This window comes from Schistocerca americana, chromosome 4, assembly GCF_021461395.2.
Source record: "Schistocerca americana isolate TAMUIC-IGC-003095 chromosome 4, iqSchAmer2.1, whole genome shotgun sequence".
Lineage (NCBI taxonomy): Eukaryota > Metazoa > Arthropoda > Insecta > Orthoptera > Acrididae > Schistocerca > Schistocerca americana.
The window spans coordinates 792,953,830-792,969,240 of NC_060122.1; the positions used below are offsets into that span (position 1 = coordinate 792,953,830).

General features: G+C 41.6%; 1 protein-coding gene across 2 annotated transcripts in view; it reads right to left on the reverse strand.

The window, feature by feature from the left end:
* Positions 1-15,411, reverse strand: part of LOC124612737 (trans-1,2-dihydrobenzene-1,2-diol dehydrogenase-like) — a 110,333-nt gene that overhangs the window by 21,931 nt on the left and 72,991 nt on the right. For both annotated transcript variants that reach the window (XM_047141115.1, XM_047141116.1), the window contains exon 5: positions 319-466. In XM_047141115.1, coding sequence (XP_046997071.1) covers positions 319-466 — 148 coding nt within the window. The remainder of the gene's footprint in view (positions 1-318; positions 467-15,411) is intronic.

Here is a 15,411-nt window from a genome sequence, read left to right on the forward strand (position 1 = left end):
TTCCCCTTCCTGGGACAATGAATTCACGGTGTTCTTATTTCAATTTCCAGGAGTGTATATGTGAGCATATGCTAGTTAACCTCTTTCATCAAGTTTAATGTGTTCACTGATACTCTATGCTAACAATATGACAGATGTGAACAAATCTAAAAATCTTGTGACAAGAGTATACACAAACAAAATATGTCTTTAGCTCTAGAAGTATCTTAAATGCACACGACAGTTACAAAATTTCAAAACAGAATATCTAAAAATGTGTATTTTAAATGCACTAGAATATTAAAAATTTTCAAACGTAGCTTCTGAAACTCATCTTACCTTCCCTCAAGCAACGGCGAACTTCCATAGCTTCATAGCGTAGACCTGCACTATTTACAAAATTAAATGACTTTGATGCTGTTGGTAGTATGAAATCACATGTCTTCTCTGGTGTTGCCAAACTTGTAGGGCACCAAAAGTTTGGTATCTGAAATAAACATGCAGTTTTAAATGATCTGTAGAAGTTATACTACATTTCTACTTTCATGATCAAACATTAATGATTAGCTCTAGTAAGGTGTCCATAATAAGTACAATATAATAATGCATTATATACCAATTTAAAGCAAGAAGTGTACATTCAAGATAAAAGAAATGATGGATTTAATGAAAGCCAGAGCTCCTATGCACAGATTATTGAAGAGGACAGCAATAGTAAAGACATTCTTAAGTAATACTGACATCTACCTTTCCCATAGTCTTGCACATTTCTACAGCTTTACGTTTCTCCTCTAGCCAATCCAACTTTGCCATTTTGCATTTTCTCTCATTCTTGTTTTTTCAGGCATCTGTATTCCATTTTGCCTGCATCATCTGCTGTAATTTTATACTTCCTTCTTTTGTAAATAAATTCAATATTATGTATGTTATCCAAGAACTTCTTCTCGGCCTTATCTATCTGCCTTCTTGACTGTCTGCTGGCTTCACTGTTTCATCTCTTGAAGCTACCCATTCATGTTCTATTTATTGACCTCCCCTATTTCAGTAAATCATTACCACTCGCTCCATCTGGAACTCTAACCAACTTCTAGTTCTCCCATTTTATCCAGGTCTCATTCCCTTAATTTCTGAAGTTCCTTCATCTTTAATCTGCAGTTCATAAACAATAAAATATGGTCAGAGTTCATACCTGCACCTGGAAATGTTTTGCCATTTGAATTCTGGTTTCAGAATCACTATCTTACCAATACACAAAGGTGTGAGAAAAGTGATAAGTGATTTTTTATGTACCAAAGTTTTTATTTTTTTCAAATAACAATACTTTCCCCTTCAAAGCAGTTCCCTTTGGCAGCTAACACTAGCGGAATCATTGTTCCCAGTCTTGGTAGCAGTGCTGAAAGGCTTTAAATGGTAGGTCTTTAACATGTCGGTCACATTCTTTGAATGTTCTCCAGAGTCTCAAAATGATGTCCTTTTAAGACAGTTTTGGGAAAAGAAAAAAGTCCCAAGGACTCAGGGGGTTGTGGGACAATAGGAATGCCTTTTGAGGTCAAAACTTCCACAGTGAAAGAGGCCATGTGACATGGGGCATTGTCATGGTGCAGCATCCACTTGTCTGCAATATCTGCTCTCTCGTTATTCACCCCTTTTTCGAGTTTTTTAAGGACATCTTTGTAAAACACTTGGTTGACAGTTTGTTCTAGAGGAACAAATTCTTTAGGCATGTTACCCCTACTGTCAAAAAAGCAAATCAGCATTGCTCTGATCTTTGATTTGATTATTTGAACTTTTTTCACTCGAGCAGATGTCACAGTGTGCCACTCCTCACTTTGGTGCTTTGTGCCAATATTGTACTCAAAAATCCAGGACTGATCACCGTGATCACAAGACTGAACCATTTGCCATTTGTGGTCACTGACAATCCTCTCACGATGATCAACGCACACATTTTCGCAATTGTCCTTCTGCTCAGTTGTGAAGTTCTTTGGCACCTTTTTGGCACAAAGCTTTTGCATGTGCAAAACTTTGGTCAAAATCTGATGTCACCCATTATCCTTCTCGTTAAACATTGGTGTGCTCTCACAAGCGCATGCACACGTTCAACATATTTTTTTTTTTTTAATAGAAGGTCTCCCTACGCGAGGTTTACCTTCAACGTGTTCTCAGCCTTTCGAAAATGATTTGTGGCAGCAAAGAATTTGTATTCTTGATGAGGAGTATTCCCCACAGGCCTGTTTCAACTTTTGAAAGGTCACATTCGTGAATTCGCCAAGTTTAACGCAAAACATGATGGCATAGCATTGTTCTAAATTCTACTGTTCCTTTTCATAATACAAAACAAAAACACAATCTCACTGATGATGCTGCCAAAAATCATGTGGTTGCAGGGAGCTGGAACTCGGACTGAGCATCTGGAAGGGATGAGCACACCACTCTACACAAGTAGAACAACGAAGTATTGCCAGATCGCTCAGATGTTGTCAGTCTCATTACTTTTCATACACAACTCAACAATCTATCTGAAACATTCTGGAGTCTCTATGTCTCTTCCAGGTATACAACTTTCTTTGATGGTTGTTAAACAAGTGTTAGCAAGGTTTAAATTAGGCTCTTTGCAAAATTCTATGAGGTGGCTGCCTCTTAAATTCCTTTTCCCCAATTCCTGCTCTCCTGCTCTTTTTCCTTCTGTTTGTTTTATTACCATCAATTTTCAGTCACCTTCCATATTTAAACTTTTGATGCTCTTAATTAGGTCAACAGTTTCTTTTATCCCATCATACATTCATCAATCTCTCAATCATCTGTGTGGCTAGTATGTACATTAATTTATACTACAGTGGCACCAGAGTACTTGAATAAAAAATTAAAAGAAAAGAAACTATATAGACTAAATTATACGAGGCAGAAATTATTTATTTCAAAGATGAACGTGGCAAATTTGGTATTACCAACATTTCTTCCAGCTCTAATAAACTGGCATGTCACAAAAAATAATAAAAAAGACCCTGAAAATTGAAAATAAAAAAGCTACAACTCATTAAGAAGTACATAAAAAAGAGTATTCTTCTTTAACACGAAGCTACAAATTTATTGAAGGGCAGTTCCATTTTCCACCTTGGCTGTTACGTAATTATTGTTATCTGAATCACTATCAGCTGATTTTGACTGTTAGTCACATTCCAGTGAATACTCATACATTCTTAAACACCACATGCGACCTACATTCTATGTATGTTAACATTTTAAAATAACTACTGCCACGGTGGCACGTGTGTGTATATATATAAAACCATAACTTGCCATATTACTCGTACCTAATGCCGTATTAATTTGCCACTGGCTATCTGCCAGTAAAAAGTTTTTCAAAGATGTACTGACAGACAGTCACCACTGCCCAACTAATTCTCCCTTTTAGTATAACGGTAAATTTCTATCTCCTCCATAATCCTTCCTTTCCTGCTTTCATGTAGAACTGTACGGGCTTGGTGGCCTCTGAAATAGTGTTGCCAGTCTCTTTTGAATGTGTTGCCATTGAAGAATTACTGCTGTCAGTCAACGTGGAGTGTTCTTTGTATCTAGTGCCAAAATTCTATCCTGTCTGACCTGTATAAAATTTCTGGAAACTATCACAATTCATTTTATAAATGCCAGGTCTTGACAAGGGGTCAACTTTGCTGTTTGTGTGACACATGAATCTGAGTATGCTCCTTTATTTTTATTTATTTATTTATTCATTTTTACCACACAGTTTTATCCAAGATTTTAACAATATATGACACCGAGACATATTTAATTTCATCATTATAACCTGTCTTTAGTCATGGTAGTTTCTGTTCGGTTCTTGCTCTGCTTTTCTTTAATTTATCTGCACACATTGTATTATTTGCCATTTAAAACCATTGTTTTAAGCTCCCTGTGCAAAACTCCCAATTCTTCCTCTATTTCACAGATTTCTAAAGAAATTACAATAGATAATTTGATGCAGCATGGAATGAAAGTACGTATTTTTGTGCATATTTAGGCGACAGGAATTATTATGGCTAATGACATCTGTTCTTGTATCTTGTTGTGACAGTACCACGAGATTTAAAAGTGCCGCTACGTCAGTACGCAAACACGGCGATAGAGGCGCTCCGCAACTCGGCTGAGCGCGGGAGCGCCACCTGGCTATGAACGGCGCCGGCCGCATGTCACGGCACGGCAGTGGAGTGACAGATTCGGAGTTGGAAGCATGTAACTCGCTACTGCTCTACGTTGTATATCCACGCAATTTATTAGGATTAAAGGTTATAACACTTTTTGGCGACGAGGTCGGATATTTTTTTCCTGCATTGTGGAATTGTGTGTTCGTGTCGGGGCAGACATGGAACAGCTTCTGCAAGCGCTCGTTGACCAACAAACACAGCTGACGGCTGCTATTCAGGCGCAACAAACACAGCTGACGGCTGCTATTCAGGCATTGTCGACGTCGCTTACTCATCGTCTGTCTTCCTCTTCTCCACCTCCGTTCCCTCCTTACGACGAGGCCGCTGAAGACTGGGAGGATTATGAGAAGCGTATGCGGCAACACTTCTTGGCTTTCGGCGTTGTCGACGCTCCTATGTGTAAGTCGTTATTTCTATCTTGGATTTCCCCACGGATCTATCAGCTGCTATCTCAGTTAGCCCATCTGCGGGAACCAGCCTCTCTGTCCTTCCAAGAAATGTGTGATTTATTGTCTAACTATTACCGAAAAAACACCCATGTCGTTGCCGCCCGCGTGTCGTTCTACCGGTGTCGTAAACAGCCCCATCAATCCTACCGGGCTTGGGCGGCGGAACTACACGGTCTGAGTAGGAAATGTCAGTTTGTCACGGACACTCATCATGAGTCTTATGCTGATTCAATGGTTAGGGATGCTATTCTCCGGCTTGCTCCTGATAAAGAAGTTCGGCAACGTGCCTTACAACTGCCAAACCCGTCGTTGTCGGAAGTTCTAAGCATCGCTCAATCTTTTGAAGTGTCTCACGCTGCTGGTGCGCAAATAGACGCGTGGTGTGATGTAGGCGCTGTACAGACCACTTTCGACACGGACAATTTGCCTGTTTCACAGGAGAACGAAGATGTGGCGGCGGTTCACTCGCGTAAACAACGTCGCGTTGGGCCGCCACGCTCACAGCGAAAACAGCAACGACAGAAGCAGGTTTGTTCCGCACTTCCTTCTTGTCCACGTTGTTTTGTACAGCATGACAGGGCCACGTGTTCAAAACGTTGGGCCACGTGTAATTCCTGTAGGAAAAAAGGCCACATTGCTTCTGTGTGTCAGTCCCCTAAAGTCCCTGTGGACGAGGACGAGGCATCGGACATGGATGTTAACTGTGTGCTTTCTCAAACAAATAAGTTGTTTGTTACTGTTCGTGTTCTGGATAAAGACATTCGCATGCAAGTGGACACTGGCTCTGCAGTAACTCTCATTAATTCTCGCACGTATTTGGAGTTGGGCTCCCCTCCCTTGTCTCCAGTTACGCGAAATCTGAGAACTTATAATAAGCAGAAAATTCCTATCGTTGGCCAGTTTGATGCTTCCACTGCCTACAAGTCTGTTGTTCGGACCCTCACGCTTTATGTGGTGGATCATGCTGGCACTGAAAACCTGTTCGGTTATGATGCTTTCCAGTTGTTCGGGTTCTCCATTGATGATGATGTGTACCTCATATCTGAGGATATTCCGTATCAACAGCTGGATGGATTGTGTTCTGAATTCTCGTCCATGTTTTCTGCTTGTCAGGGTCGTGCCAAGGATTTTGAAGCCCACATTACTCTTAAGCCTACGGCTCGCCCTAAGTTTTTCCGGGCACGCCCTATTCCGATGGTGTTGCGTGCACCTGTCAAGGCTGAGATAGACAGGTTAACAGCTTCGGGGATTCTCCTTCCTGTTACCTCCAGCGAATGGGCATCGCCAATCGTGGTGGTTTCTAAACCAAACGGGAGTCTGCGATTGTGTGGTGATTTTAAAGCCACTGTCAACGCTCAGAGCCTCATTGACACTTATCCTCATCCCCGTCCTGAGGAGTTATTTACCAAGCTCGCTGGGGGCCAGTTCTTTTCCAAACTTGACTTATCGGAGGCGTATCATCAGTTGCCATTGGATGCTTCTTCCAAGGAATTTCTCATCATCAACACTCCTTGTGGGTTGTATCAGTACCAGCGGTTACCATTTGGCGTCGCTAGCGCACCGGCCATTTTTCAGCGGTTTTTGGAACAGCTCACGGCTTCCGTTCCCGGCTGCATCAACTACCTGGATGACATTGTTGTCACGGGGGCCTACACTGAGGAGCACCTTCGCAATTTGCGGGTTCTGCATTCGGCTGGACAAGTCACAGTTCTTCCAACCCTCCATTGTTTATCTTGGTTTCCACTTGTCCCGTGAGGGGATACGTCCTCTATGACAGCACGTTGCGGCCATTACCGCTCTACCCCGGCCGTCTACGGTCAAAGAACTTCAGCCGTTTCTAGGCAAGATTGCTTATTATCACAAATTCATTCCCTCCGCGGCGGCGGTGGCTCATCCTCTGCATCAGCTGTTACGCAAAAACGTTCCTTTCTGCTGTTTCGACGAGTGTGATCAGGCTTTTGTCCGCCTGAAGGCTCATTTGCAGTCGGCGCCTTGTCTTGCCACATTCCGTCCGGGTCAGCACTTGGTTCTGGTGACTGACGCGTCACAGTATGGCCTAGGGGCTGTTCTCACCCATCGGTATGAGGATGGGTCGGAACAACCCATCGCCTACGCTACCAAGACCCTCAACGATGCCCAACGGCGTTACTATCAAATCGAAAAGGCGGCGCTCGCTATCATTTATGCTCTAAAAAAGTTCAGCGTTTTTTTGTATGGTTCTAAGTTTCACCTCATCACCGACCACAAGCCGCTGGTCTCTCTGTTCAGCCCCTCGGCATCGCTTCCGGATAAGGCAGCTCACCGCCTGCAACGTTGGGCCTTATACTTGTCTTGTTTTCACTATGAGATTCACTATCACCCCACGGCCCAGCACGCCAATGCTGACGCGTTGTCGCGTTTGCCGATGGGCCCCGACCCGGTTTTCGATCGAGATGAACTACTCTGTTTCCACATTGATGAGGAAGAACATCGTGCAGTCGAGGGTTTTCCCCTTACAGGTTCGCAGGTCGCGTCGGCTACTGCGCGGGACCCGGTCCTGCGTCAGGTGATCGGTTTTGTTCAACGGGGTTGGCCGGACAAGACCAAGGCCCGGGCATCGGATCCCCTTCGCAACTACCATGCCTTGCGCCATCGTCTGTCTGTTCGTGAAGGTGTTGTTGTTCTGGCCACGGATGGCTCTCCACGGGTCGTGGTGCCAGTCTCTCTTCGCAAAGATGTTCTCAAACTATTGCATGAAGGCCATTGGGGGATTTCTCGGACTAAGTCCCTGGCCCGCAGGCACGTTTATTGGCCCGGTATTGATTCAGACATCGCCCACATGGTCGCTGCGTGTGGTCAGTGTGCTCAACAACTGGCTGCACCTCGTACTATGCCCTCTCCGTGGCCTGATCCGGCGCAGCCATGGGAACAGTGCACGCTGACTTTGCTGGCCCCTTCCTCGGCACTTATTGGCTACTGTTGATTGACGCCTTCTCGAAGTTTCCGTTTGTTGTTCGATGTCCATCGCCCACCACTGCGGCGACGACGCTGGGTTTGTCCAAAATCTTTGCGCTAGAAGGTCTTCCATCCACGATTGTCACGGACAATGGCCCTCAGTTCTCTTCGCAGGCCTTCCGTGATTTTTGTACTGGACAAGGGATTCATCATGTTACAGCACCGCCCTTCCATCCGCAATCGAATGGGGAGGTCGAGCGCCTTGTCCGCACTTTCAAAAGCCAGATGAAAAAATTCCTTAGTGATTATTCCACAGATGACGCTCTGTTGCAATTTCTGAGTTCTTATCGCTTCACGCCTCTGGGTGATCGCAGCCCTGCTGAACTCTTGCATGGCCACCAACCGCGCACTCTACTGCACCTGCTTCACCCTGTCAGGCCTTGTACTGTCCCCTAGTGCGGGAAAATACCCGGTGGGCGCCGACGTGTGGGCACGGGGGTACGGATCTCGCCCTAAATGGATTCCAGGGGTGGTCCAGGCTCTTCGCGGCCGCCAGCTTTGTGAAATACGTACAGACGACAGCATGGTTGTTCGCCATTACGACCAGATGCGCCCACGAGTGGTGGCCACGCTGGTGCCACCGCCCCTTCTTTCGTCTCCACCAGCCCGAAAAGCCAGTCCTGTCGCTGCTGCCGATCTTCCAGGCGTGTTGCTGCAGCCGACGTCGCTACCGCTTCCGAGTACGCCGGAACCGTCCCCAGTCGCGACGCCGCCTTCTCCGGGACCCATCTCGCTGGGGCACACCCCCAGGTCCACGACACCTATGGACGCTGCTCCGGAGTTTTCCCCCATCATCTCGTCCAGGAGGCGCGCTCGCGCAAGCTTCCGTCCTGGACATTTTCGACCATACTCTCGTGTTTCTCCGCGGAATCTTCTCGGGGCCTCCCAAGAGGCCATGGATGTCTCCGCACTGTCCGTGCCTCCAAGGAAGTGAGTGTTTTTTTTTTTTCAAGGGGGGAAAAGTGTTGCGACAGTGCCATGAGATTTAAAAGTGCCGCTACGTCAGTACGCGAACATGGCGATAGAGGCGCTTCGCAACTTGGCTGAGCGCAGGAGCGCCACCTGGCTATGAACGGCGCTGGCTGCATGTCACGGCATGGCAGTTGGAAGCATGTAACTCGCTATTGCTCTACGTTGTATATCCACGCAATTTATTAGGATTAAAGGTTATAACATATCTTTATGATGGATTCTGAATTTTGCTGTTGCTTAGCATTTATAGTTTTAATATGTAGGAAGCTCACACTTTTGTGGGTCTCATTTTCCATTGTAAACTTCGTTGTGTCATGTAAGCTATGATGCTGGGCATGCATGTTGGTAAGATCATTCTAGGTGTCGTGGACAAATATAATCATCATAGTTTTGTTCTCAAGGCATGATCAAACTTTTTTGATGAAATTCACAGAGAATTCAGCACAATCCAGCACAGGACAGGGCAGTAAAGCATCACTTACAATGCTAAATTTCAGCACTATCATGTTTAAAATTATTGCACTCTCCTAACTCTGAATACAAAATATGATATAAATAACGTAAATCAATCTTTAATAGCACACTTTTTATAATTATTGTGTTACAACCGCAATGTCATTAACATGGAAACATGTACTGTAACGATTCTGACAACCTGTAGGCCTCCAACAGTAAATGTTTTCAACTTCATTAAGCAATTAGAGACAGTACTAGTAACACTTAGTAGAAACAACTGAGAAATGATTTAAGTGGAGATTTCAATATAGATTTCAACATTCCCAACAAGAGTAGAAAGACATATTATAACAGCAGTCAATAAGTTATTTCTAAATCAAGTTGTCTTTAATTAAATAGATGTGAACCCCATAATAAATGATTTATCTAACCATGAGGTTCAAACGGCAGCAATAAAGCAGACTGAAAGTGTGTAATGTAGTGGGAGTCTAACCTGGGACCTTTGGTTTTTGTGGGAAAGTGCTCCACTGACTGAGCTATCCAAGCACAATTCACGACCCACCCTCACACTTCCCTTCCAACAGTACAACATCTCTTACCTTGCCAACAGGAAGTTTCAAAGTATTGCACACTCTGCTGCACAGTCAAAATTCTATTCTGGAAACAATCACCTAGGCTACGGGCTAAGCCATTTCTCCACAACATCCTTTCTCTTCTGAGCGTTATTTCTGCAAGGTATGCAGAAAAACTGATTTGAAGTTTGGAAGGCAGGAGACAGGGACTGGTAGAAATGAAAGCTGTGGGTGCAGGTCATGAATCTTGCTCAGGTAGCTCAGTCGATAGAACACTTGTTTGTGAAAGGCAAAGGTCACAGGTTTGAGTGCCAGTCCAGTGCACAGTTTTATACTGCTAGGAAGCTTATGGCAATCTAGCTGGGTGAGATCTTCAACAACCACCAACATTTTGACAGTTGCCTGAAAATGACAGGGTGTGTACCCATCAAAATTTAGTTTGTTGTTGAAAATGTCACCTAGCTGTATTTCCATAGGTCATTTGATCCAGGAATTCAATTCTGCCCTAAAAATATTCTTACAGTGTTATGAATACAGTTTTCTTTTGCAATTGGCCAGGGATGTGCTTTCAGGAAGCTAACATCTGGGATCAAAATATCTTTCACTAAAAAGAGAGAGCTTCATTTAATACAAAGAAGCAGCTCATATCACAACTTAAAAATGTACTGTTAACAATATCACAAAGTTATAAAGCAAGTCACCCAAAAGGCCAAAGCCATGCATGAAATATTCAAAATTCCAAGAACAAGTCAAGAAAAATTGGAGCATTATTACATATGGAACAAACTGAACAAATGATGTTTAACTTACAGGTAACAGTAGCAATCAAACAGATAACATGAAATTGGCTACTAAATTCTACAAATTCTTCCAAATATCAGCTGAGAACATGGACACTAAAAACAATCTATTGAAATCAAAGCTAATATTCTTACTTAGACAGGCAATGTATATTTCATCATCAGACATATGCTTTGCCAACTGACCTGTTAGAGACATCAAAAAAATCATTAGGTTGCTAAAAGTAATGACTCTTCTGGCTGTAAGGTTATCCCAGCCAAAGTACTAGCATACTGTGCTGACTTGGTAGCACCACCCTTGAATTATCTCTGTAACCAGCCAATAAGCCTCCATCTACATCCATACTCTGGAAACCACTGTGAAGTGTGTGACAGAAGGTATGTTCCATTGTGCTAGTGATTTAGGTTTCCTCCCATTTCATTCACATATGGATCACAGAAAGAATGATTGCCTGAATGTTTCTGTGCATTCTGTGCACGTTGTAATTATTTTAATATTCTCTTTGTAACTATGGGAAAGATACTGAGGGGATTGTAATACATTCCTTCATTAAAGTTGATTTTAGAAATGTTCTAAGTAAGTTTTCACAGGATAGTTTGTGTCTATATTCAAGAGTCTACAAGTTCAGTTCTTTCAGAATCTTTGACACTCTCCAAAGGGTTGACCAAACCTGTGACTATTCTTGCTGTCCTTCTTTGTATCTATTCTACACCCCATTAGTGCTATTTGGCATGGGTGTGACATACTTAAGCAATTTTTTTTACGATGGATGGCACGAATGTTTTGTACGCAGTCTCCTTTGTAGACCTTGTATTTCCACAAATTTCTAGTAATGAATTGCAGTCTGCTGCCAGCTTTACTTAAGACCAAGCCTATGTGACCATTCCATTTCATACCCTCACAAATTATTACACCCAGGTATTTCTATGACTTGACTGAATACATTTTAATAATCTGATGCTAAATCACAGTAAGACTCAGTTTTTACAGTTTCTAACTCACAATTCAACAAGAACCGATATTTCGATCAGACAGAATGGGCGTATTATAAGTGAGACAGAACAGTTCAAGTTCCTAGGCGTTCAGATAGATAGTAAGCTGTTGTGGAAAGCCCATGTCCAGGATCTTGTTCAGAAACTAAATGCCGCTTTATTTACCATTAGAACAGTATCTGAAATAAGTGACACTTCAACACGAAAAGTAGTCTACTTCGCATATTTTCATACGCTTATGTCATATGGTATTTTTTGGGGTAATTCTTCTGATTTAAAAAGGGTTTTTGGCTCAAAAACGGGCTGTTCAAGCTATATGTGGTGTAAGTTCGAGAACCTCTTGTTGACCCCTATTCAGTAGTCTGGGAATTCTGACATTGCCCTCACAGTATATATTTTCTTTAATGTCGTTTGTTGTTAGCAATATTAGCCTATTCCCAAGAGTTAGCAGCTTTCACTCAGTTAATACTAGGCAGAAATCCAATCTGCATGTGGAATCTCCTTGACTCTTGTGCAGAAAGGAGTGCAGTATTCTGCTGCATCCATTTTCAATAAGCTACCACAAGAACTCAAAAATCTTAGCAGTAGCCCAAACTCTTTTAAGTCTAAACTGAAGAGTTTCCTCATGGCTCACTCCTTCTATTCTGTCGAGGAGCTCCTGGAAGAGCTAAAAAATTAAGCAAATTCCAGTGTTACATTGTTGATTTTCTTTATTTAAACTTACGACTTGTCACCTGAATATGTTTTTTTATATTTCATTTTATCTGTTACTAATATGTTATAATTTCATGTACTGACTCGTTCCATGACCATGGAGATTTCTCCTTAATTTGGTCCCACGGAACAATAAATAAATAAATACAACTGTGACTTAGTATACAATATTCATAGGGTATCAGACATTTTCCTTTTGTGAAGAGCACAATTTTACATTTCTGAAGTGAGAAGTACGTAGTTACTGTTAATGTTGTCCACAAGGTCAGTAATATATGACATGAACAAGGATCCCAACACACTTTCCTGGGGCACACAAAAAGTTACTTCATCTGTCAATAGCACTCCATCCAAAATAACTTGCTGTGTCCTCCCTACCAAACAATTCTCAAACAAGTCACAAATTTCACTGGAAACCCATACAATAGTAATTTCTATAATTATTATAGATGTAATACTGAGCCCGGTGCTTTTCATAAATTGAGGAATACTACATGCACCTGACTGCCTTGATCTGTGGGTTTCAGTGTGTCATGAGAAAAGTGAGTTGAGTTTCACATGACCTATGTTTTCAGAATTCATGCTGTGGAGGAGGCCAAGACATATTTCTTGAAAGACTGGACAACATGCAAAAACTGAGCTAGACAACAGATTTCTAATTATAAGCCAGTCTCCATCCTTCCTGTGTTATCAAAAATTTGGGAAGATAGCTAACATAAGATTAATGAACCATCTTGCCAAGAACAGCCTTTTAATGGCTCAGTTTGATTTTAATAAAGGCAACTGTAACGAGAAGGCAATGTAGGATCTACGTTACTCAATTCTAGAAGAACTAAACAATAAAAATTACCCTGTTGGCAATTTTCTGTGATCTTGTCAAGGTCTCTGATTGTGTAAAATTATACAGTTCTGCTAAGGAAATTGAAATAGTATTGCTTTAAAGGTCTTCACCAAACCTGGATGAAGCAGCATCTTAGCAACAGAGTATGTGGAATAGGTTCCCAGACATGCGAGTGGCTCGAAAACTTCTTAAGTAATAGAACCCAGTACAGAGTCCTGGATGGCGAGTGTTCATCAGAGACAAGTGTGCTTTCAGGAGTGCCTCAGGAAATGATTTGGCAGACAGGGTGGGCATCAATCTGCCATTGTTTGCTGATGATGCTGTGGTGTATGGTAAGGTGTCAAAGTGAGTGACTGTAGAAGGATACAGGATTCTTTAGACAGAATTTCTATTTGACGTGATGAATGGCAGCTTTCTTTAAATGCACAAAAATGTACGTTAATGCAGATGAATAGGGAAAATTATATTGTAATGCTCAAATATAATATTAGTGGTGCACTGCTTGATGCTGGCATGTTAATTAAATATTTACACGTAACGTCGGAAAGTGATACAAAATAGAATAAGCATATAAGGTCGGTAGTGGAGACGGCAAACATTTGACTTCAATTTACTGGAAGATCTTAAGGTAAGTGTAGCTCACCTATAAAGAAGACTGTGTATAGAACACTAGTGGTATCCATTCTTGAGTAAGGCTCAAGTGTTTAGGATATCCCAGGTCGGATTAAAGGAAGACATTGATGAAATTCAGAGCTGGGCTACTAGATTTATTACTGGTAGTTTCAACCAACACACAAGTACTTCACAGCTGCCTTGTGAACTCAAATGGCAATCCATGGAGGTAAGGTGATGTTCTGAATTAGAATCACTATTGAGAAAATTTATAGAACCGGCAATTGCGGCAGACTGCATAATAATTCTACTGCCCCCCAATGTACATTTCACATATGGACCATAAAGATGAGATATGAGAAATTAAGGCTCATACACAGGCATAACATCAGTATTTTTCTCTTGCTTTATTTGCAAGCAAAATAGGGAAGAAAATGATTATTAAGATCATTCAACTATATGGTGAGTAACAATCCATATTACTAAGCCACAAACCCCAAATACGCGAGCCCTACTCAAGTTGCATGTTTCCAATGTAATGGCTTCCATGGGCACAAAAAAATTATTTTCAATAATTCAAAATAGTTATTGACCAAACTTAAAATGCTACCATAATCTACTCATTAAGAGGTATACTTTATGTTACAGGTCTAACATACTGAGACAAGTGTTACAGTTAGAATCTGCACATATACTGTAGTGTATCAGGATGTTTTAGCAAGCATCCAGGTCCACTTTGAAGAATCATCCCAGCAAAAGAGCATTGCAATAGAGGAAATAGGTAGAAACAATGTGTAAGACAAAATTAGAGACTGTCTGCACAGCTTTATTTTGGTACAGATACTACTGGAGGGTCAAGGTACATTGGCAGCAAATGCACAGCATCTACCGACACTCTTGATCCTGGCTTCTTGAGATCTCTCGTTAAGAGTCACGATAAAAGTTTAGTAGTGGCTTGAGACAATCTGTTGTGGGTGAATTCGTTTTCAATTAACAATCTGTCCAGTTAATGTGAAATAATAACGTATGATAGAAGTCTTCAGATAAACCTTATTACAATTCCACAAGATTTTAATAATTCCACCTGACAGTTTATTCCAGAATTGGAAGCTGATTTCTCTGTTTTAATGAAGTAATGCCCAATCAGTTATATTGGCATTTACTACTGGTTGTGATGTGAACTGCTGCTTGGCAGTGTTGGTGAGTATTCAAAATCTACTTGCAATTAATGTCCATTTATCAATAAGAACGGTGTTCATCAGTGAAATGCAGTATCAATGAAGTTACACAACAGTTGGTAATTTAACTTTTTAAACTGCTGGTTTATTGGCATTTCTGGAAAAGAACACTCTTATACTCTCATTCGATCAGCAAATTCCGTGTAACAGTTTGAATGTGTAATGGGACTTATTACGTCGCAAATCATTCTAATGAATGAATTGATTTGCATTACAGTGTTGCTAAGCAACGTGATCAACAAGGTGATATGTGTCCTAATTAAAACAGAGCAATATTTTGAATAAATTTTCAGTTCGTTTTTATCAAAAATCAGTATTTGTCTCGAAAAGTAATTTCAAACTTTGTGCATTAAGTCCAAGCACATTTGCAATTATTATACACAATTTAATGGAAAGCTCAATCACGCACTAGTGTGTAACGTGTTTCAAATCGAGTGCGCAGGTTTCAATTTTCTCTGATAGGCTAAACAATGCTTTGTAATAATGTGATGTGTGTATCTCACGTAAAGTCTAAAGGAAACTGGATTTGCCTCTGTTCACCTCAAACTCACAAAATGAAATTCACCACACAGGTCAGTGAACTGTA